At 38.7% G+C, this 22,059-nt stretch overlaps 2 protein-coding genes and 2 non-coding genes across 5 annotated transcripts; all 4 read left to right on the top strand.

The window, feature by feature from the left end:
• Positions 1 to 1,457: 1,457 nt before the first annotated feature.
• On the top strand, positions 1,458 to 2,170 carry LOC110570207 (protein FAM162A-like). The gene is made up of 2 exons (XM_044913601.1): positions 1,458 to 1,849; positions 2,062 to 2,170. Exons 1-2 carry the CDS (start codon positions 1,458 to 1,460, stop codon positions 2,168 to 2,170), a joined length of 501 nt encoding a protein of 166 aa, XP_044769536.1.
• Positions 2,171 to 16,924: 14,754 nt separating this feature from the next.
• RPL21 (ribosomal protein L21) lies at positions 16,925 to 21,869 on the top strand. Of its 2 annotated transcripts, none has more exons than XM_021678335.1 (6): positions 16,925 to 16,978; positions 19,426 to 19,504; positions 19,768 to 19,829; positions 20,382 to 20,494; positions 21,416 to 21,566; positions 21,731 to 21,869. In XM_021678335.1, exons 2-6 carry the CDS (start codon positions 19,438 to 19,440, stop codon positions 21,818 to 21,820), a joined length of 483 nt encoding a protein of 160 aa, XP_021534010.1. In that variant the 5' UTR covers positions 16,925 to 16,978; positions 19,426 to 19,437; the 3' UTR covers positions 21,821 to 21,869. The 2 variants fall into 2 exon arrangements, with proteins under 2 accessions (XP_021534010.1, XP_021534011.1); XM_021678336.1 differs by lacking the exon at positions 16,925 to 16,978 and adding an exon at positions 16,983 to 17,230.
• LOC123324480 lies at positions 20,199 to 20,269 on the top strand. The gene has a single exon (XR_006539843.1). It is a non-coding gene; the product is annotated as a small nucleolar RNA SNORD102 (small nucleolar RNA).
• LOC123324494 lies at positions 20,562 to 20,688 on the top strand. Its single transcript, XR_006539857.1, has one exon. It is a non-coding gene; the product is annotated as a small nucleolar RNA SNORA27 (small nucleolar RNA).
• Positions 21,870 to 22,059: the final 190 nt, after the last annotated feature.

Here is a 22,059-nt window from a genome sequence, read left to right as displayed (position 1 = left end):
AGAAGACAACTTCCTTATCACAATAAAGGGCATTTTTGAAAACCCTCAGCTAACATTACACACAATGGTGAAAGTCTGAAAAGACTCCCCCTATGATCAGGAGCAAGACAAAATTGCCCACTTTCCCCATCTTCTACTCAACATTGCACTAGAAGTCCTAGCCAGAGAAATGGGGCAAGAAAAGGAAATAAAGGCATCCAAATGGGAAAGGAGCAAGTAAAACTATTCATAGATGACATGATCTTTTATATAGTATCTCATAAAGAATCCACACAAAAACATTTAGAGCTAATGAATGACTTCAACAAAGTTACAGAATTCCATATCAAAATACAAAAATTAGATGTATGGAAACAATTTCCTTTATAAAACCATCAAAAAGAATAAAATACTTAGAAATAAATTTAATCAAGGGGGTTCAAGACTTGCATGCTACAAAACTACAAAACACTCTTGAAAGAAATAAAAGCAGACCTAAATAAATAGAAAGCCACCTTGTGTTCATGGATTGGAAGATTTGATATTGTTAATATGGCAATAATTCCCAAAGGGATCTACAAATGCAGTATAATCCTTATCAAAATTCCAACTGCCTTTTTTTTCCAGAAACAGACAAGTTGATCCTAAAATCTTTAGGAAATTTCAAGGGATGCTACATAACCAAAACAATCATAAAAAATAAGATCAAAGTTGAAAGACTCGGATTTTCCTACTTCAAAACTTAATGCAAAGCCACAGTGATTGAAACAGTGTGGTATTGGTGTAAGGATAAACATATAGATCAATGGAATAGAACTGAGCATCCAAAAATAAACCCATACATCTTTGTCAACTGACTTTGGACATGAATGCCAAGATCATGTAGTAGGAAAAAAATCTCTCTTCAACAAACAGTGCTTGGACAGTTAGATAGCTACACGTGAAAAAATGAAATTGGACTCTTACCTTACACCATATGCAAAAATTATCACAGGGGCGCCTGGGTGGCTCAGTTGTTAAGCATCTGCCTTCAGCTCAGGTCATGATCCCAGGGTCCTGGGATCGAGCCCTGCATCAGGCTCCCTGCTCGGTGGGAAGCCTGCTTCTCCCTCTCCCACTCCCCCTGCTTGTGTTCCCTCTCTTGTTGTGTCTCTCTCTGTCAAATAAATAAATAAAATCTTTAAAAAAAATTATCACAAAATGCATTGAAATCCTCAGTGTAAGAGCTAAAACTATACAACTCTTAGAAAACATAAAGGCAGATCTTTGTGACCTTGGATTTGGCAATGGTTTCTTAGATATAAAAAAAAAAAGCACAAGCAACAAAAGAAAAAATAGATAAATTGGACTGCATCAAAATTAAACTTTTGTGCATCTAAAAATAAGAAAATGAAAAGACAGGTGGTGTTTGGTGACATTGAACATGCCCGCACTGTCACCACCCATGAGGCACTGGCAGGTCGGCAGAGTAGGCGGCCATGGGGAGTCTGTACGGCCTGCACAGGCCGGTGGGAAGTTATTTTAGGTTATATGAAAGAGATGTTTGCTCATCTCTAAGACTTACCAGAAATCTTGATTTGAAGACAATAAATGGATTTTGCACCAAACCACAAGAAAGTCTAAAAGCTCCACCCTACATTTACAGCCGCAGAGTGCCATTACACAAACCTACACATTGGGAGAGGAAGATCCTGATATGGTCAGGTCTCTTCAAAAAGGAAGATGAGATCCCAGAGACTCTCTTGCTGGAGATGCTTGATGCTGCCAACAACAAGATCTGGGGGAAGATCAGCATTGTAATGATGGCCCTGACAGTGGCAGGATGCATCTCGATGGTTATTGAGGGCAAGAAGGCTGTCAAAAGAAACGAGTCTTGGGGTGCCTGGGTGGCTCAGTCATTAAGCATCTGCCTTCGGCTCAGGTCATGATCCCAGGGTCCTGGGATCGAGCCCCACATCGGGCTCCCTGCTCAGCGGGAAGCCTGCTTCTCCCTCTCCCACTCCCCCTGCTTCTGTTCCCTCTCTCTCTGTATCTCTCTCTGTCAAATAAATAAACAAAATCTTAAAAAAAAAAAGAAAAAAGAAACGAGTCTTTAACAAGCCTGAAATTGGATAAGAAAGCTCGCCTAAGAGAGGAAGGAGCTATGAAGGCCAAAAGAGTAGCAGAGGTATCCATTTTGGCTGGATTTTGAAAATGCAGGAATAATGTGGCAGCAGTTAGCCAGTATTTAAAAGAATATGGAACGGGGATCCATTTCAGAAAAGCATGCTTTGCACAAACTTATAATTTCCCCATTTCTGCTGTAGGGGTACATTTAAATTTCCTTAAAGAAAAAAAAAGAAAGAAAGTTGAAAGGACAACCCATGGGTGGAATGGGAGAAAATATTTGCAAATCATATATATCCAGAGTATATGAACACTTACCACACAACAACAAAAAGACCAACAACCCAAATTGAAAATACATAAAAGACTTGAATAGATATTTCTCCAACTAAGATATATCAATGGCCAATAAACACATGGGAAGATCCTCCATATCATCAGTCATTAGGGAAATGTAAACCAAAACCACAATGAGATACCATTTTATACCTTTAGCATGGATATACCAAGAAAAAAAATGGCAAATGATTGTTGGTAAGGATATAAAAATACATTGCTGGTGAGAGCGTAAAATGATGCAGCTGCTGTGGAAAACAGTTTGGTGGTTCCCCAAAAAGTTAAGCAAAGAATTAACAAATGTTCCAGCAGTTCCACTCTTATGTGGCATTCCAAAAGAGCTGAAAACAGGAACTTGAACAGATCCTAGCATGTCAGTGTGAATTGCCACAATACTCACGAGAGCCAAAAGGTGGGAGCAACCCAGATGTCCATCTGCTAATGAATGGATAAACAAAAACGGTATATCCATACAATGGGATATTATTCAGCCATAAAAAGAATTGAAATCCTTGCATATTCAAGGTCTATGCCTTGAAAACATCATGCTAAGTGAAATAAGCCAGACACAAAAGGACAAATACTGTCTGATCCTTTTGTACCAGGTCCCTGAAGGAGTTAAATTCACAGAGACAGAGAGCAGAGTGGTGGATGTCAGGGGCTGGGGAGAGGGAGGAGATGGGGAATCATTGTTCAATGGGGACAGAGTTTCAGTTTTGCAGGATGACAACGTTCTGGAGATGGATGATGGTGATGGTTGCACAACAATGTAAATGTAGGGCGCCTGGATGGCTTAGATGGCTAAGTGTCTGCCTTCGGCTCAGGTCATGATCCCGGGATCCTGGGATCAAGTCCCACACTGGGCTCCCTGCTCCTTGGGGAGCCTGCTTCCCCCTCTGCCTCCCTCTCTCTCTCTGTCTCTCATGAATAAATAAATAAAATCTTTAAAAAAACAAACAACGTAAATGTACTTAATGCCACTGAACTCTGCTCCTACAAATGGTTAAAATGGTAAATTTTATGTTGTGCATATTTCACCACAATAAAAATATTATACCTTAGAATCTTCTTGAAAAATACTTCAAAAAATATTTCAAGAATGGCAATGCTGTTAGACTGAATATAACAATATTAGTTATAAATAATATATAATATAATAATAATAATATAATAATAATATAAAGTATTTATATTTAGAGAGTAACAACTTTTGAGAGTACAATATTTATTTAAATGTAGGATTCAGCTGCATTTCGTGATTCACGGTGTTGCATCACCGTGTCTACTTCCAGAGCACTGCATCACCCCAAAAGGAAACCCTGTACTCATTAAGTGGCCCCTGAAAATCCTTTTTATGCTTTCTGTCTCTATGGATTTAGCTATTCTGGACATTTCATATGAATGGAATCATACAATGTTGGGCCTTTCGGGTCTGTCTTCTTTCACTTAGCATAAAGTTTCTGAAGTTCGTTCATGATGGAGCATGGATCAGTACTTCATTTCTTTTTGTGCGTTAAGGAGGGTACTTACTTTTTTTATTTACCTTATTGTCAGACACATTATTTTGATAATTTAAAAAAATGGTTTCAATAGTCTATCATATCTCCACCTACTGACTCGTCTTTCCCTCACGAGCTGCTTACTTCTTTTTTGAGATGCACTTTGGAATCTGATTGTCTATTTTTCTTTTCTTAATGAAAAATTTTCAAATATACAGAAGGACTAGAATAATGAACACCTATATTCATTGCCTCGTTTTAATATTAACATCTTGCCATTTGTTTCATCTGTTTTTTACTTGAGTATTTGAAAGTAAATGAGGCATAACATTTGTCAGCATTTGGATGATGTCCCAGGGTGTCTAAAGTTTCTCATGTTTCCTTATGTTCTCAGGGAAATCTCCTGACCTTCTTTTCTCCCTTTATGTCACATAAAATGTCCAACATGAGTCCCTCATTCATCATTTACTCCTAGTCTCTCATGCTTATTACTCCCAGTAATCCCAGAGTAGATTCATATGTGATTGCTTACTAGGATTGCTTCCTTCTTCTGAGAACACTTCACCTTCATTCCACCCAGATTGTTCTCTCAGGAGCTACAGTTATCATACAACTTCACACACATAGCCCTCCTCCTCCCATCACAGTTGATGGGTCTAGAAGTCTTGTGGCCTAAGGAGTGCTTTCCCACGGCTCTTGGACTTAGGGCCCAGAGAGTTGAGGTGGTTTCTCTGCAGGTGGCCAAGTTGGCCAGCTGAGAAGCTCAGGAGCTCTCAGTGATCATGTTTCTGTTCTGTGTGGAAAGATGGTTTGCCATGAGAGAGAACAAGGAGGCTCACACTCAGAACAGGTGGAGCAAACATCCCCCATTGTTATGAAATTGACTTTTTTGTCTAAGCTAATTTAAATTGGGATTTTGGCGCTTGCAGCCAAAAGAGCACATATGTAAGTGTGATTTGGCCTAGGGGGTATCAATAAGGAGAATCTGGCAAAACCTTCAGGCTACCCCCAGGTAAAAGTTATAAAGACCACGCTAAACAATCCATCTGACCCCAAATTCAAAAGACTTGAAGAGAAGCTATAATTCTGTGGATGTTTCCAGGTCTTTCTACAGATATAAATACATCAACCTATAAGACTTTAAAAAAAGGAAAGAAAAGTGGGCAGGGAGTTGACTGACCTATGTAGAACTTAGGATTTCAGATTGTTACTTTTGCATATTACACATTCATCCAAAAATCAAACAATTTTATTTTTTATCTACTTTTTGTAGAAAGTGCCTAAGGATTGGGGAGCATGGGTGGTGCAGTCGGTTGAGCGTCTGACTCTTGATAGCAGCTCAGGTCATGATCTCAGGGTCATGGTCTCGGGGTGAGATCAGGCTCCACATTGAGCCCCATGTCGAGCGCTGCGTGGAGCCCCACATGGGGCTCTGTGCTCAGCAGGGAGTCTGCTTGAGATTCTCTCTCTCCCTCTGCCCCTTCCCCACCATGCTCTCTCACTCTGGCTCTAAAATAAATAAATAAATCTTAAAAAAAAAAAAGTGCCTAAGGAAGTATAGTGTGCTTGATATTAATCAGGAAAATATATTTCCTTTAATTTGTGGTTCTGTATTTCAGTCTAAACGTGATCAAATCCACATCCACATCCACATAAGAAATAGAAATATGTACACATTTTACAAACTGTTAAATATACCAACACACAAAAACAAATAGCAAGCTGGAAAAATATTACTAAGCTGAAAAATTCAACATTTGTTATCTATATAGCAAATTCTTCTCAAATATCAACCTAGCCATAGAAATGTGTAGGTCCATTTCCTAAACCATGTATTACTGAAAATAATTTATTCACAGTTTTGTAGCCTCTGATAAAATGTATACTTCTCATGGGTATGGATATAATCATATAAATTAGGTAATAATTCAAAATGTGAGTACACGTGTCCCAAAACTGTTCTCTCACCTCCTCCTCCAGCTTGATGTCACCTCCTCTAGCAAGTCTTCCCTGATGTCCCGGATAAGGATCATGCACTATTGATGTTCTCATAGTCTCAGCTGGTCATTCATGGCACATATAAAGATTATTGTGAGATAATCTCCTAATTACTAGTTTAGTATTGGTTTCCCTGGAGAATATGTAATTTCCCTAAAGACACTGACTTTTCCCCCTCTCAGGAATGGGTCCCAGTATCAAACAGGCACGTAATGAAATGCTTGGTAAAAGATTAATGAATAAATATGTCACATCACAGAGAATTTTATAAAGAAGGGACTCCACAATTTTTGTAAGTTGTCTTATTTCTGGTTTGTACAGAGGGTAAGAATGGAGAAGGGGGTGCATACTACTGAGGAAGGCATGAGTGAATGGAAGGTTCTGGCATTTGAGGGTTTCTTTCTTTCCCAGTTTTCAGTCAAATGTCAGAGCAAGGTTTACTTTTTTATTACATACATAGTAATTTCCCATTTTGGTGTCCTGTGTTTCAAAATCTTTTTAACGATGTATGGTGACAGATGTTAACTAGACTTTTTGTGGCGATCATTTCACAATATATACAAATACTGAATCATTATGTCCTACACCTGAAACTCACATAATGTTACAATTCAATTATACCGCAATATTTTTAAAAAAGAATTTAAGCTATAAGTCTCGCTATAAGCACTGCTTTCATGGTATCTCATACATTTTGTTATATTTCATTTTCATTCATTTCAAAGTATCTTCTAATTTCTATTATGATTTCTTCTTTGACCAATTGGTAACTTATAGTGTGTCATTTAATTTCCACATGATTATGATTTCCAGAATTTTCCTTGTGTTCCCCTGTGGACTGAGAACATACTTTGTATGATTTCAATTAAATTTTTGAAACTTGTTTTATGGTCTAGTATATGGTCTATCCTGGATAATATTACATGTGCACTTGAGAAGATGTCTATTTTGCTTTTATTATTCAAATATTCTATAGATGTCAGTTAGGTCTAGTTGATTGATAGTATTAAGTGTTCTAAATGCTTGCTAATTTTGTCTGGTTGTTCTACCCATTACTGAGATGGGGTAATGAAGACTCTGACTATTATTTTTTGAATTGTCTGTTTCTCCTTTCAGTTATCTTCTGTTCAATCAAACACCCCTAACCCAAGGTTGCTTAAACATGTCTGACACTCTTTGTCCACAGGATCTTTGCACTTGCTATTCTCTTTGCTTGACATGCTCTTCTTTCAGATACCTGCATGACTGTCTTCCTCATTTTCTTCAGATCTTTGCTCAAATACCCTTCTCAGTGAGGTCTTCTCTAATCACTCTATTTTGAATCATAAACACATAACATTTCCTCTTTTCTGCTTGATTTTTTTTTCTCCATCGCACTTGTCTCCATCTGTCATAATGTATATATTGTAACATAATACTGTAAATAGTGTACTCTTCATTATCTTTCTCCCACTAGAATGCAAACTTCAAGAGCACAGGGATTTTTCCATTTTATTCTCCTATGTCTCTAACCCTAGATCAATGCTGCCACATAATAGGTGCTCAATGAATGTATGCTCCATGAATGAATGAACAAATGCCCTGAGCATGGCTTGAGTCAGCTGGGCAGCAGACTAAGCTGGAATCATTGTCAATTTCAAGTGCATCCTAGGTATCAAATCATTCTATTATAAGACCCTGCAACTGTAAATAATCATTTTCTTAAAATTCCATTCATGTTATTAAAATTATCCATATTAACACTGATTCAGTTGGGTCAGCTTGTTGCTCCCTTCTATTTCCATCTGTTTCCAAATATTTTTTGAGCCTTTACTATACTGTATGCTAAGCCCTGGATACAAAGGGGTAAGCCTAGAGTGACAAAGTCCTTGCCTTTATGAAGCTTACATTATAGTTTTCTGAAATTCACTGTGCAAAAGTCAGCACACCCCTCTCCTCAGTTTCAGTATCTTCCCCTAGATCAACTACAATTAAGTAGAATTCTAGCAAATGTTTTAAATTGAATCTTATCAATTTTGTGCACATAAATCAGCTTTCAAATACCACCGACACCTAGCTTTAAGCACTACAGATACCTGAAAACTAGTTCGAATAGGTGGCAATGGAATTGTATCCATAACATTTGAAAGCTGAGTGCAAATTAGCGGCATTAAACTGAGTCTGACAAAGGTTCTTCACGTAATTTTATGTTTCAGCTACAAATCCCAGTGCTAAAACCTTTAAAAGCATTTGTATCAATTATTTTGCAGAAATACTTTGATGTCATTGTGGTTCATTATAATGGTTAAAGTTATTGTCAGTCCCCCCCCCAACAAAGCCTTTTTCCATAATTCCTGGCATAAATGAAACCTTAGCCAGAGTAATTTTTCTAATGGCTAAAAATGTTTTAGTCTTTTGTCAGCAAGTTCGGTAGTTAAAATATTTCAACCGCAGAGTCTTCTTATTCCATCAGAGAACAGCCAAGTACCTGAGTTATAGCTCAGAGATTGAGACAGGACACTATGCCGGTCAGCAGAAAAATTTGAATCTATCATAGGACAGATACCTAATTGCTCACCTATTTCATTTGACATCCAGAAAGACTGTTTTGAGAAAACTTTTGTGGGTTTCTTTTTAAAGTGTTTCCGGGATTAATTTTAACAAGCACAACCAAGTGCTAGTTCCCTATCTGATTTTCCCACAAAATTTGACCTGTTTGACTAATAAGCAGTTACACTGGCAACCTAAGGACATGGCAGAGTAATAGTGAAGCAAAATCAGCTTAATTACAGGATACATTAAGAATTGAAGACCGTCAGCTCAAGGCAAGTCAGCAAAATTGTACCGTGGCTTATTCAGAATTCACAAAGCAAAATGGAAATAACCCCATGTGTTCGTGTTCCTGAATAACTCTGCAGAAGCAAGATTACCATGGGTACCTGCCTATTTTGACCTGGGACTCACCCTAATTGTATAATAGTCAAAGTCCGCTACAAATGGAGATGACTTCCAGAACTTACAGTGACATCCCTGGCTCTCCTCAGGGGGTCAAAGCACACCTGGCAGTAGCAGAAGGAGGGGGCTAGGACAGTGTTTTTAAACTTTTTGGTCTCAGAACCCCTTTACCTCTTAAAAATGAATGAGGACAAATTGGAACTTTTTGTTTATATGAATTTTTGTCTATCGATATTTACCATATTAGAAATTAAAATGAATCATGTCTAGGAATATTAATTTATTTAAAAAGAATAGAAACCTCATACATGATAACATTTTTTTATGACAAATAACCATATTTTCCAAAGTAAATTTGTTTCATTGCATTTCTTTTTTGCTGCACCATTTGGTGAGAAATGTGGCATTGTGTTACCTTTTTGTGATATCCTTAAGGTCTAGCTCCATTGAAAATGGCTGGACACTCCTGTTTGCTTCTGCACTGAATCTGTTGCCATATGCCATTTGGTTGAAGTACATGAAGAAAATCCAGTCTCACACAGGTATACTATAAAAGGGAGGAGTATTTTCATAACTTTTACAGGTAACTGTGGCTAATCTTACTTGATGCTACACCAACACTCAACAAGTGGCAGATTTTTTAAAAGAGTAGTTGCAGTGTGAAATCTGAAATGCTATCGGTGACATTTTCATACTGGGACATTAAAATCTATTGGTCTGTCTTACACTTCAAATGATCTTTTCCCATTCCTTGCTTTGTAACATTACGTATCGGTCATCTGAAAGTATGGCTCACTCAGGCAGATAATCCAAATGTTGACACATTTAATTATATAAAACAAAGTATTTGTTCGTATCGCCAATGATCTAATCAGAAAACTATCTGAGTTGTAGGAAACTGTCAGGCTTACGGTGGTGGATACAAGTTTCCTAAAATTATAATTTCTCCATAAAAGCTCAAATTTTCATTGGCACCATTGTCAGTTGTTTCCCTTGAAGCAGCAGTAGTCCGGTTAAGTTCATTTATCGGAAAATGTCAGCCAAATACGCAACTCCGACTAGCCATAATTTGTCTGTTGTTCTTGCAAGTAAAAATAGTGTTCAATGGGAAGGAGTGGTGGTTAGTTCAGCTTTCAACTCAAACAGCAGAGCAGGTGCTTTTTCTCCAGACAATTACTGTACTGGTCATATAGCACTAGTGTCTTTTGCATGGTTCCCATTTTATGACAATTTATTAAAAAGAGGTGTACTCAGGGATGGAGATCAAATAAAATTAATGATTTTTACTGCCCTGATCAGGCATATTACTAAGTGAACTGGCTTTTTTTTTTTTTGACCCTAAGAGTGCATGGTGGTGAAAAGTACAATAGTGACCAGTGCCACAGCCTTGATTCATGGTAAAGCTCTAGGCTGTTTTTCCCATTATTGCTTTTGCATCATCAGAGAAATATCAGTGCAGTATAAAAAGCAAATAATGTCTCAACACTATTATGAAAGTAATTTTGACCTCACACATGCCTTGCAAAGGTCTCAGAAACACCCAGGGGTCTACAGACCCAGACTCTGAGAACACTTGGACTATGAGAAGCTATAAAGGAGAGCAAGGGAGATGAGATGCTTTGTACCTACCAGGGCTATACAAAATGGAAAAGATGTTCTACATTTATTACCTCATGTGGAATTATAAATACAAGCTCCTCCTAAACAAGTATCTGTGCTTCCACTTTAAGGACAAAGAAACAGACTTTAGGAGGTGATAGAATATAGAACCTAGTCTGTCTGACTCCAAAACTCATGTCCCTACCTCCCCCCCCCATAGTGGAAAAAGATATCTTCTTTCTAGCTTTGATTTAGGGACCCTCTTGCAAAGTACCCACCCCTCCTCCATGATAAGCCATGTCCCCACACTATCTTCTAGCCTGTTTCCATGTCTGGGCTGGCCTCTGACTCCGCCAGTGAAACTACTTCTCTTTCTACCAGTTATCTAAGCCACAGGTGACAAGAATATGGCATAAGAGGACTTTTTCTCCAATGAGCCTCCGTTGGACATTAATAATCTTTACTTTTCAGTAAGCCTGGAATTGGCCTCAGAAACGTCTCAACTAGGTCCAGGTAGCCATAATCAATCAATAAGTCAATCAGAGCTAACAACAGATATGAAATTTGTCAGCCTTCATCTCTAAATTATTATGAAGCATGCGTGTGGGAACAGAGCATGAACCTCCTCCTTCGTTACAAATACAAAATGTAAGTTTGCCAGAAGAGATGTGGCAGCTCCAAGTGATGAAATTACTTAGAAAAACAAACATAATCATTCAGAGTAAAGACTGTTGACCCCAACTGATCAGTCTCCCTGAATTTACTACAAGTTCAACAGTCCACTAGATGTTTCCTACCTACCACAGAACTCTACACCGTATCTGTTTCCACTTTTCCAAATTGTGCTTTACAGTCTAAACATAATTGGGCTTCCATAAATCACTGCAATGGCTTCCCCAACCCTCACTGCAACACTTTTTCTGTCTGAACACTTCTGATATTTGACTGGGTTCTTCCTCATGTTGCACTGGTCTTAACATCTAAGATAGTTGAAGGTATTTTAGAAGCTGGAAGAAAAAGCAGGATTTGGGAACAGAAAAATCTGGATGCAGACAATGAGGACACTGTTTAGAGGGCTCAGATTCAATCTGAACGTCCACTCACATGGTCACAAACCTGTTTATGCTTCACTATTTTCAGGCAGAAAATCAAATTGTGGAAGAGTGCAATCTTTGCCTCTTTGATTAAAAAATAGATTTTATCTTACTCATTACCCTGCCCCCAGCTTCTCAGGATCTCAAATGAAAATTTTAATGGAAAAAAGACTATTTTATGTAATTATTCTTCACTATATGTTTTTCAATTATTCATAGTATTTCAGTCCCCATTACTTATCATTACAATGACATTTCCCTGGAGAAAAGAATTCTCATTATATACTTTCTACACTAGAAATTCCTAATCATTTCTCATTTGAAATTGTTCTCCTACCAGTCTACCAAGACAAAGGGCAAATCAAAAGGAGTTGATTGATACTCATACAGAGTTCCCCACTAGAGCCTCACACATAGAGGATAGATCCAGGTTTCCTCCTAGCTTGGAAAATGTGTCCTGCTGGAGTTAAACTGCCAATGTCCTCTGAAAACCAGAATAAAACAAAACATATACCTTATCAAAATCCCTTCACAGGAGAAAATGTGAAAATAGAAATAGAGATGTGACTTTAGCTTAATAACCAAAAGTTATGGGTTTTGTTTAGTACTTTATTCAAGCCTGGTACTAAGTATTAATTTCTCTCATTTTAATAAGTCACATTCCTATTCATTTGTTGACCTTATTTTCTAAAGCTATTGGATGACTTTCATTTCTCTGAGTTTTTAAAATTGTTATTCATCTCTGTGCTTTTACAGAAGTTAAAATACCCTCTGCCTAAAATACTCTTACTACTTGTTCTATGGTCAAAGCTTTACTCTCTCATCAAGTCCAGCCTCTCTGGGAAGCTTCCTTTTTGTCCAGGGGTTCGTCTCTCATCCGCTCCCTTCCTCTAATGTAGGTGCATGGTATCATCTGTGGAATGCCCATACTGTTCATGTTCAGTGTCCTCTATTATACCGCTTAGAATATTGGAATGCACTCACTTTTTTCTTCCACCAAACTCTTTGTGGAGTCCTTGAAGGTGAGGGTCATGTTTTATTCATGTTTATAGTCTCATCACTCAGTGTAGTAACCTGATATAATCTAGATGCTAATAAATATTAAATGAATTTTCAGTTTTCCTTCTTTCCACATTTAATTTACTTCACTTTTTTTTTTTTAAGTTTCAATGCTTTTCTTTTTCTCTTTACACTAATGATCTCAAAGTGGAGACAAATTGACTATAAGAGAGTCAGGAAACCACTATGGTTTTCCGATGCGTACGACAGAGCTAGTGACACAAACCTATTTTAAAAGCCTGTAGTAAAAATAAATGCCTCACTCTCTTTAGAAGAAAATGCTAATAAAATGGGGGGGGTTCACGTTGAAAATCCATTCGGCAATTTTTTATGAAGTTAGACACACACCTACCTTATGGTCAAGCAATGTTCAATCCAGGTATTTTCCCAAAAGAAATTAAAACATATTCACAAAATGTTTATGACAGTTTTATTCACAGTATCAAAAAATTTCAAACAACCCAATTTCTATCAAGAGAAGAATGTATAAGTAATTTGCAGTATATTCACATAGTGGAATACTATTCAGTATTAAAAAAGGAATTGAGGGGCACCTAGGTGGGTCAGTCGTTAAGCGTCTGCCTTCGGCTCAGGTCATGATCCCAGGGTCCTGGGATCGAGCCCCGCATCGGGCTCCCTGCTCCGCGGGAGGCCTGCTTCTCCCTCTCCCACTCCCCCTGCTTGTGTTCCCTCTCTCACTGCGTCTCACTGTCTCTCTCTCTGTCAATTAAATAAATAAAAAATCTTAAAAAAAGAAAAGAAAAGAAAAGAAAATGGACTGAGCAGAAGCAAGAGAGAAAAAAGTGACCTTAACGGGTCCTTTGCTAGTTCGGGCGAAAGATTTTAGTGGCGGTGGTAGAGATGGGAAGAGGCAGGCCATCTGGGACAAAATTTGCTGATGGATTGGATATGGTGGGGGGAAAGGAAAACTTAAAAATGAAACCAAGCCTTCTGGTTTATGTTATTTACTGACATGGGAAATATTGGACTGAAAACCGGTTTGGGGGTGGAAATAATAAGTTTTATTGTGGACACATTAACTTTGAGATACCGAAGGTATCCAAGAATAGATGTTACCCTGAATAGTTTTGAGAAGAGTCCCGAATTTAAAAAATAAATCTGGCAGTAAGCAGGATAGAGATGAAATTTGAAGTTATAGGTATACATAGAATTCCCCAAGAAGAGAATGGAGAAAGAGAAGAGCAGGGGAACTAATTCCAAGTCCTGAGGTACTCTATTATTTTAGAGGACAGGAAAAATAAAGAAAACCAGCAAAATAGGCTGTGGAGTGGTCAGAAAGGATACTGTTTCAAGAAGGGAATGGCCAAAGCTTCTGAGAGGTGAAGAAAGACATGAACAGAGAATATCTTTTGGATTTGGGAACATGGAAGCAGCTTTAGTGGCATGACTAGGGCAGAAGTCAGATTAAACTGAAAACAGAATGGGAAATAAGAGATAGTAACGTTCATGTATTAGGTTAAACCATATGACCTCGCTGACATCGGACAGTTTTTGATGTACAAAAACAGTAATTTCAAATGATTCTTTTTTAAAAAAGCTTGATGGAAGAAAGTATGGAGCAGTATAGGAGGAAAAGATGCAGTCAAGCAGGGCCAGGAAGGTGGAAGGAGAAGGTTGTGGGTTTTGGGTGGAAAGACCAAAACATGTTTGTACACTGATAAAAACAAAGCAATTTATCAGCTAAAGAAAGGTGAAGAAAAGGGATAGAAGATTTGGTTATCGAAGAAAAAATGTGAGATAACCTTTACAGAGATTAGGTGTGTAAACTAACTCTGGAACTGCATGGGGCTGTTAGGCACCACTTGAGAATTGTTGATCTTGAATGTATGGCAGGGGCTAAAAGCTCAAATGCTGGCAGGGGCAAGACAAGTAAACAACTGAAGCAGGCTCAGTGGACATGAAACTCAAGAATATATATCCAGTCTAAATGGGGTGGCCACTAGATTGCTACCACCCAAACTGTCAATCCTACGTTGCCACATCCTCTGATTTTTCAAAGAGGAGCCAGAAATCTTGATTTTTTACATGACATATCATAATTTTAAAAATTCTCTACATGTTGAAGAAAACAGAGGTCGCATTTATCCAAGGTTGTACATTTGTTAGGAGAGTGATATGGAAGACTGACTTGAGTTAGTTGAGATGGAGTGACTGTAATGATGAACTACTAAAAATTAAGTTAGATAAAAAAAGAATATAGAAGGGGGAATTAGTGGTTACAGTTAAGGTGGAGGAGTCAATGTATTAGGGGCACCTGGGTGGCTCAGTCATTAAGCATCTGCCTTCGGCTCAGGTCATGATCCCAGGGTCCTGGGATCAAGCCCCACATTGGGCTCTCTGCTCAGCGGAAAGCCTGCTTCTCCCTCTCCCACTCCCCCTGCTTGTGTTCCCTCTCTCGCTGTGTCTCTCGCTGTCAAATAAATAAATAAAATCTTAAAAAAAAAAAGAGTCAATGTATTAAAGGAATCGATGAAGACTGGCTCCTGATTCCTCAAGTTCTTGAGCAAGTGAGCTCAAGGCTAAAGATTACAGTCACAGAATGTATAAAAATCAAAACTTTAGAGCCTATGCAGCTTTTAGAAATTACAAATTCCAGATGCATCGGAGAGTAAGTCAAATAAACGCAAAAAATCAATGGGATAACATTATTTAAATTCAAGCAGGTTGGGCGCCTGGGTGGCTCAGTTGGTTAAGCAACTGCCTTCGGCTCAGGTCATGATCCTGGAGTCCCGGGATCGAGTCCCGCATCGGGCTCCCTGCTCAGCAGGGGGTCTGCTTCTCCCTCTGCCCTCTTCCCTCTCGTGCTCTCTGTCTCTCATTCTCTCTCTCTCAAATAAATAAATAAAATCTTTAAAAAAAAATTCAAACAGGTTAAGATTTTTGTTGTTTAGCTGACTTTTAGAAAATACATCATAAAAATAATACAATGAGAAAAGGATCAGACAAATTCCAGTATTGGGACATTCTACGAAATAGCTGACCAGTACTCCTCAAACTGTCAAGTTCATCAAAAACAAGGACAGTCTGAGAAAGTGCCACAGCATAAGGAGACATGATAATTACATATAATGTGGTATCCTGGATGGAATCCTAACAGAAAAAGAATATTAGGTAAAATTAAGGAAGTCTGAATAAACAATGGATTTTAGTTATCAATAATGTACAAAATTGGTCCACTAATTGTAACAAATACATCATACCAATGTAAAATGTTAATAGGGGAAACTGGGTACCAGTTATACAGAAATCCTTTGTACTATTTTCTCAAAAATTTTTAAAAATAAATCTAACACTACTCTAAAAAACACGCTATTAAAATAATACATATCAAAAAGTGTAACAAATAAAACATGGCTACCTATATTTTCAGTAATAGTCAAGATAGTAAAAACCTCTTATACTACTTCATGGTTCCTTCCCTACTGGACATGAAATAGATTTCTAAATTCGACTTTTTTCCCTTTTACTTCTTGACTTCTTCCATTACGTATGCATATGTAGCTAAGCAACATACGGTACTGTTTTACATGTTTTCAGATTCTATGTAGATCGTCATACTATACGTTCCACAACCTCCTCTTTTTGTCTCATATTTCTGGGTCTAGTATTGATTTACTGGCATATTCCATCATATGAGCATCCCATTAATGAATGTACTCTCTTCGGTGGATGTTGCTAATTTTTTGCTTTTATGTCCTGATTTACATGTCAACGTTCCTACAAGATATATACTTAGGAGCAAAATACTAGGGTACAGTATTTGAAAATTTGCAGTTTTACTTTATTGTCAAATTGCTTTCAAAATGCATGTTTAACACGCACACGCCAACAAGAGTGTGGTGTATCTTGACTCAGAGCAAAAAAACGTCTTGAAAGACATACAAACTGGATAATACGTTTGCCTCATTACAATTTGTCTTCTGCGCCCACGTAATCATTTCTGCAAACATAGAGCTGTTACGAGCCCCACAAAAGGCTTAGACGCCGTTACACCAACCTCTCCGCGGCGCCCGGAGACGCCGACACACGCCCGCTTCCGGCGTAAGCTCGACGCAAAGGCAAACGTCCGCACGCTTGGGTCACCGGCGCCGTGATTGACGCCCCTGAAGGCCCCTTTCCGGGCTGTCCGGAAAGATCCAAGTGTCAGCTTGTGTTGGTCTATTGCCTCTTTTTCACAAGAAAGAAAAATATTCTGCCAGGCTCCCCTTGTTCTCTGAGAAGATCCCCTTCCCCAGAAGAGTTGCTTTCGGCTGGCATTTCTTTCAGGCAATGCTGTGGGCAGCCCGTAGGCCCTTGTAAGGCGCGCGCTGCGGCTCCGCCTCCTTCCTTTCGGCCGGAACCGCCATCTTCCAGGTAGGGCTGGCGTGTGGCTCCCGGAGCCGCGTGTCTCACGGACGCGGCTTCTGAACTTGTGACCACAGCGGCAGTGCACTGAGGTCCTTGAGAGACCGTCTAGCTTGTCCTGGGCCCACTGACCTGGGTGGTGGAGTTATGGTCGTCCCAGACCAGGAGCGGCGTGCGCCGGGCCGGGGGCTGAGAACCAGACGGCAAGGCCGCGGCCCTGCGTGGGGAGAGACTCGAGAAAAGCGAAGCCGAGTCCCTGGGGTGAGGCAGTTCGGGTCAGTCTGGGAAAGAATTTGTTTTTCCTGTGTCCCCACGGCTTCAGCCTCGGTATTCTGGGCCTTCGGACAGGTTTTGTGCGGCCGCGTGGCCCAGTGCCTTTCGAACTCTTCAGTGTGGCGGTTTTGCCACTAATGTAAAGCCTAAACTTGTGATGCTGTGGGATAGGAGCTTAGGGGTAGTAGGACTGGGTTTACGGGTTTAAAGGCATGTGCTTTAACTTCTGGTGAGGCCTAGTTGTGTGTGAAAACCTGGGTTTGCGGTCCGAGAACAGTGGATGCCTTGCATGATAGGACCTGTAGACCGCTCGGCTTTAGTGCGTGAAATTAATCCGGTTGTTTTAAATTGGGGCCCCAAATCGCGTTTGGACAAATGGAAAGTGCTTTCCGGTTGCCACAAGTATTGTTTTGTTAACGCTGGGGCAGCATGTGAATAGTTAGGTGTCTCATTTGGAATCTTAGGGGGAAAGTCATTGAATTACCACTTAATCTTACTTTTCTTTTTTTCATCTTTTTTTTTCTTTTCGTCTTTTCATCTAGTTTGTAAATATAGCTACCAGAGTTGAGCAAACTGTAGGTTGCGTTTTATAGTGGTTCCTGTTTGGTACTGTTAAATAATCTAAAGCATCGCTGTTTCCTACTTGTTATTATTTTTTTAAAGCGTGTGTTGGTTCGTGATGTAAGATAGATTTCTTCCTGGGGAGAATGGATCTGGTGGAAAGACAACGGACACTGGAGTCAAATTACTTTCCATTACTGAATCTGCCACTTAGTGATTCCATAAAGTGATTTGGACCTGCAGACTGTTGTTTATGAACTTGACACTTGCGTATGAGTTGACACAAATGTAGAGAATTTGAGAATTAAAGCAGAATATCTGGCACTTAATAGATGCTTAGTTGCCTTTTTAAAAAGTAACGGATGCGTTTGTTGTAACAATGATGTGGTTTTGGTGGGTTAGGTGAAACATTGTGTCTCCATACCTCCCAGGTTAATGAATAAGGTACTCTGGAGTCACTTTTCTTTAAGAAGTGTTAATAAGAGGGCACCGGGGTGGCTCAGTCGGGCTCAGGTCATGATCCCAGGGTTCTGGGATCGAGCCCCGTGTCCGGCTCCCTGCTCCGTGGTGCGTCTGCTCCTCCCCCTGCTTGTGTGCTCTCTTTCATTCTCTCTCAAATAAATCGTAAAATAAGAAAAAAAGGAATGTTAATAAGAGACTGATTTATGTTACAGTCCCATCAGGTTAAGCCTGACTTAACATATCTGCCTTGTTGTAGGAGTAATTCTTAGCAATGATAGTTCTGCCCTCGAATGACCTAAAGCAATAAAAACCATTGTTTTAACCTTTTGGGAAAGAGTGAAATACTTGATTTGAAATGCCTATCTGTGAATTCTTAGATAATGATAAATTGATTACCACTTACTAAGCCATAGGCTAGAACTTGCTGAATGCTTTGTAGACATTACCTCAGTTAATTGTAAGAGTATTAACCCCATTTCGCAGATGATGATCAGAATTTAAATATAAATTTCTCAGGAAGCAAGTGGCAGAACCTAAGTCAGATTAGGTCAGTAGTTATAAAGCCTGTGTTTTTCAAAACCCTTCAACTCTACATACGTTTATTAGTAAATGATGGAGTAATCAGAAGTATGAAGTGATTTGGAAATTCGTGGCAGATGCTGTGTAAGATACACTGTCACAAAAAATAACACCAATAAGAGAAGGTCTTTTTACATGGTTTAATCACCATGTAAAAATGCAGGGCTGAGTTGTCTTGTTCTCCAACAACAAATAAATTACCACCAAGTTAGTTAATCCCAGTGCCTTTGGCATTCTGGGCTGGGTTCTACTACAGACAGCGTGGTTTTAGAAGTTTTGTTGTGTTTTTATGTTCTAACAGGGAAAGTACTGGTGTGGGTTTAAAATAAAATCCTGCTACTTAGTAGCTTTAACATTAACAACACTTAGGCAGTTTCGGCAAAAATCTTACATGCCAAAATGATGGGTTTTTACCGTTTATGAGAAATATCAATTGGTGAATCAGCTTCTTACATTTCTTAATTCTGTAGCTCCTGTAATGCAAGCGTTTGACATTTACAGGGTCGTTTGACTGGTTTTTGTTTAAAAAGACAAATGTCAGTTTTGCATTTGCATTTAACTGTTTTATACTTTGTTTTCAGTAATTCGCCAAAATGACCAACACAAAGGGAAAGAGGAGAGGTACTCGCTATATGTTCTCTAGACCTTTCAGAAAACATGGTAAGTAGATTTACCCTCTAGAGAGCAAACGTGGCATACCTTCATACAATGCATTCTTACTAAATGGCATTAATTAACCAACATCTACCTAACTTGTTTTTGTAATAAAAGCATAAATTTCATATAGTAGTTTCTTACAAATAAGATTTAAAAATAAAACTGTCAAAAATAGAGTATGTTGAAAGCTAATAAGCTTGCATGTTTCTTTTATACTCTAGACTTTTTAATCTTGATACTGACTATACTCATTTTTTTGGGTGCAGGAGTTGTTCCTTTGGCCACATACATGCGAATCTATAAAAAAGGTGATATTGTGGACATCAAGGTAAATTCTACAATTGGGTAAATAACCTACAGAATATTAGAAGGTAGAAAAGTTTAATTTGGAATTCAGATACTAGTGTATGTTGCATCTGTTGGCTTTTTATTCTCCCGAATAGGGAAAAATCTTTGGTCTGAATAAGAGCTGGTAAGTGTAGAATGGCTATTTAACTCAGAAACCAGAGTTTTTAAAGTGCTATTCCTGAGTCTAAGAATTTTCTCGTTACTTGTTAACAGGTTGTGAATTTGTGGAGGTAGAAAGGAATAATACCTTAGTGCAAAATTTAATTGTTGATGGTGTTAGAGATTGTTACTTTTGTAAAAACAAGTGACAGTTTTGTGACCAATATTTAAATGTATCCGGGTACTCTGGAGCTTAATGATGATTGTCTTTTTGATTGCTTAAAGCAATGTGAAAAACACATTTCACCGGCTCTGAAAGCTCTTGAGTTGCCATTTAAAAGAAAATTTTAGAGTATCTTAGTTACTTTAATAAGAGTCAGGATGTAAAAGGAAGGGGAAATGCTGGCATAACTTTCATCTCCTTTCTTAACAGGGAATGGGCACTGTTCAAAAAGGAATGCCCCACAAATGTTACCATGGCAAAACTGGAAGAGTCTACAATGTTACTCAGCATGCTGTTGGCATTGTTGTAAACAAACAAGTTAAGTAAGTAACGTCCGGGTTCTTTTTAGTCAGGGTTCTTTCTAGCCGATCAGTATTCCTTCATACCCCATACCCCCTTTTCACTTTGCCAATTGGACTTATGTCTTTATTGGTCATTCAAGTGGGGCAAAGGAAATATCCTTTTAAAACTCAAGCAAACTGGGTGTTTGCCTTGTATCCTGTCAGAGGAAACAAATTGAACTAGACTTAATGGAAAGTTTTATTAGGGTTTGGTGTTAAGCAGTTCTAGTTTTCAGAGTATAAAAAAGAATAGTAAGTAGTAAATTGAATTAGTGATCTGGTTTTGGTTATATAGTATTTCAAGGTCTGTCACCTCATCAAAAGAAAGCTTAGAAGTGGAGATGTTTGGGGGCGTATGGGTAGTGCAGTTGGTGAAGCATCTCTTGATTTTGGCTTGGGTTGTGGGCTCTCGAGCCCCACGTCAGGCTCCATGCTCAGCATGGAGTCTGCTTAAGACTCCCTCTCCTTCTACCCCCCCTAAAATAAATAAATCTTCTATTTATTTTTAGAGAGAGAACATGAGCAGTGGGGAGGGGCAGAGGGAGAGGAGAGAGAGAGAGAATCTCCAACAGACACCCTGCTGAGTGCAGATCCCAACACAGGGCTCAATCCCATGACCCTAGGATTGTGCCCTGAGCCAAAACCGAAGAGTGGAAGGCTCAACTGACTGAGCCACCTAAGCACCCCAGTGAATAAATCTTTAAAAAAAAAAAAAAGTGGAGATGTTTGCTTCAAGGCCTCTTACAATACAATTAATGATTGTAAATTAGCCATGGCCTTGCTGAGTAATGCTATCTGTTGGTAAAAGGTTTGTGGTTTGCTTAATAAATGAAACTGCCAAATAAAATTGGACTTTGTTAACATTTTTGCTGAAGCATTTATAGTAATGTTGATTCTCCCCAGGGGCAAGATTCTTGCCAAGAGAATTAATGTACGCATTGAGCATATTAAACACTCAAAGAGCCGAGACAGCTTCCTGAAGCGTGTGAAGGAAAATGACCAGAAAAAGAAGGAAGCCAAAGAGAAAGGTACTTGGGTTCAACTGAAGCGCCAGGTGAGTGCTTGACAGATGATTTCTTGGTATTGATCTTGGGAATTTTAAAACTTGCTCAGTGGTAATTTTCTTTTATATGAAAGTTAATGAATTTGAGTATGTTATTTCTTTGTTCCTGAGAACACTTTGAAATTGATTACTGTTCTTGCTTTTTTTTTTAATAGCCTGCCCCACCCAGAGAAGCACACTTTGTGAGAACTAATGGAAAGGAGCCCGAACTGCTGGAACCCATTCCCTATGAATTCATGGCATGATAAATGTAAAGAAAATAAAAGACCTCAAGATGTAAAAATGTTTCTCTCAGTTGAGTAGAAGTGTGGTGTCCTTTCCCCCAAAAAAATATTTAAAGCAAACTTTGTGTCCTAATTCATTGGGTGATGTCTTTATTCAAACTTAGTGGTTTTTTTCTTGCTGGAAGATGTGAGGTAGTTTATTGTAGAACAGTATACTCAATTGGTTAGGAAACTGCCAGATACTATAAAAATATTTATAG

Source organism: Neomonachus schauinslandi, chromosome 3, assembly GCF_002201575.2.
Source record: "Neomonachus schauinslandi chromosome 3, ASM220157v2, whole genome shotgun sequence".
Lineage (NCBI taxonomy): Eukaryota > Metazoa > Chordata > Mammalia > Carnivora > Phocidae > Neomonachus > Neomonachus schauinslandi.
The sequence above is the reverse complement of the archived record's forward strand: the minus strand, read 5'-3'. Positions and strand labels throughout refer to the sequence as shown.

Bases quoted from the DNA above. Each gene is read 5' to 3' on its own strand.
- LOC110570207 (XM_044913601.1), top strand. From the start codon at position 1,458: ATGGGGAGTCTGTACGGCCTGCACAGGCCGGTGGGAAGTTATTTTAGG. The intron at 1,850-2,061 runs GTCTTGGGGTGC...AAAAGAAAAAAG, and splicing joins AAGGCTGTCAAAAGAAACGA to AAACGAGTCTTTAACAAGCC.
- RPL21 (XM_021678335.1), top strand. From the start codon at position 19,438: ATGACCAACACAAAGGGAAAGAGGAGAGGTACTCGCTATATGTTCTCT. The intron at 19,505-19,767 runs GTAAGTAGATTT...TTTTGGGTGCAG, and splicing joins TAGACCTTTCAGAAAACATG to GAGTTGTTCCTTTGGCCACA. The intron at 21,567-21,730 runs GTGAGTGCTTGA...TTTTTTTAATAG, and splicing joins GGGTTCAACTGAAGCGCCAG to CCTGCCCCACCCAGAGAAGC.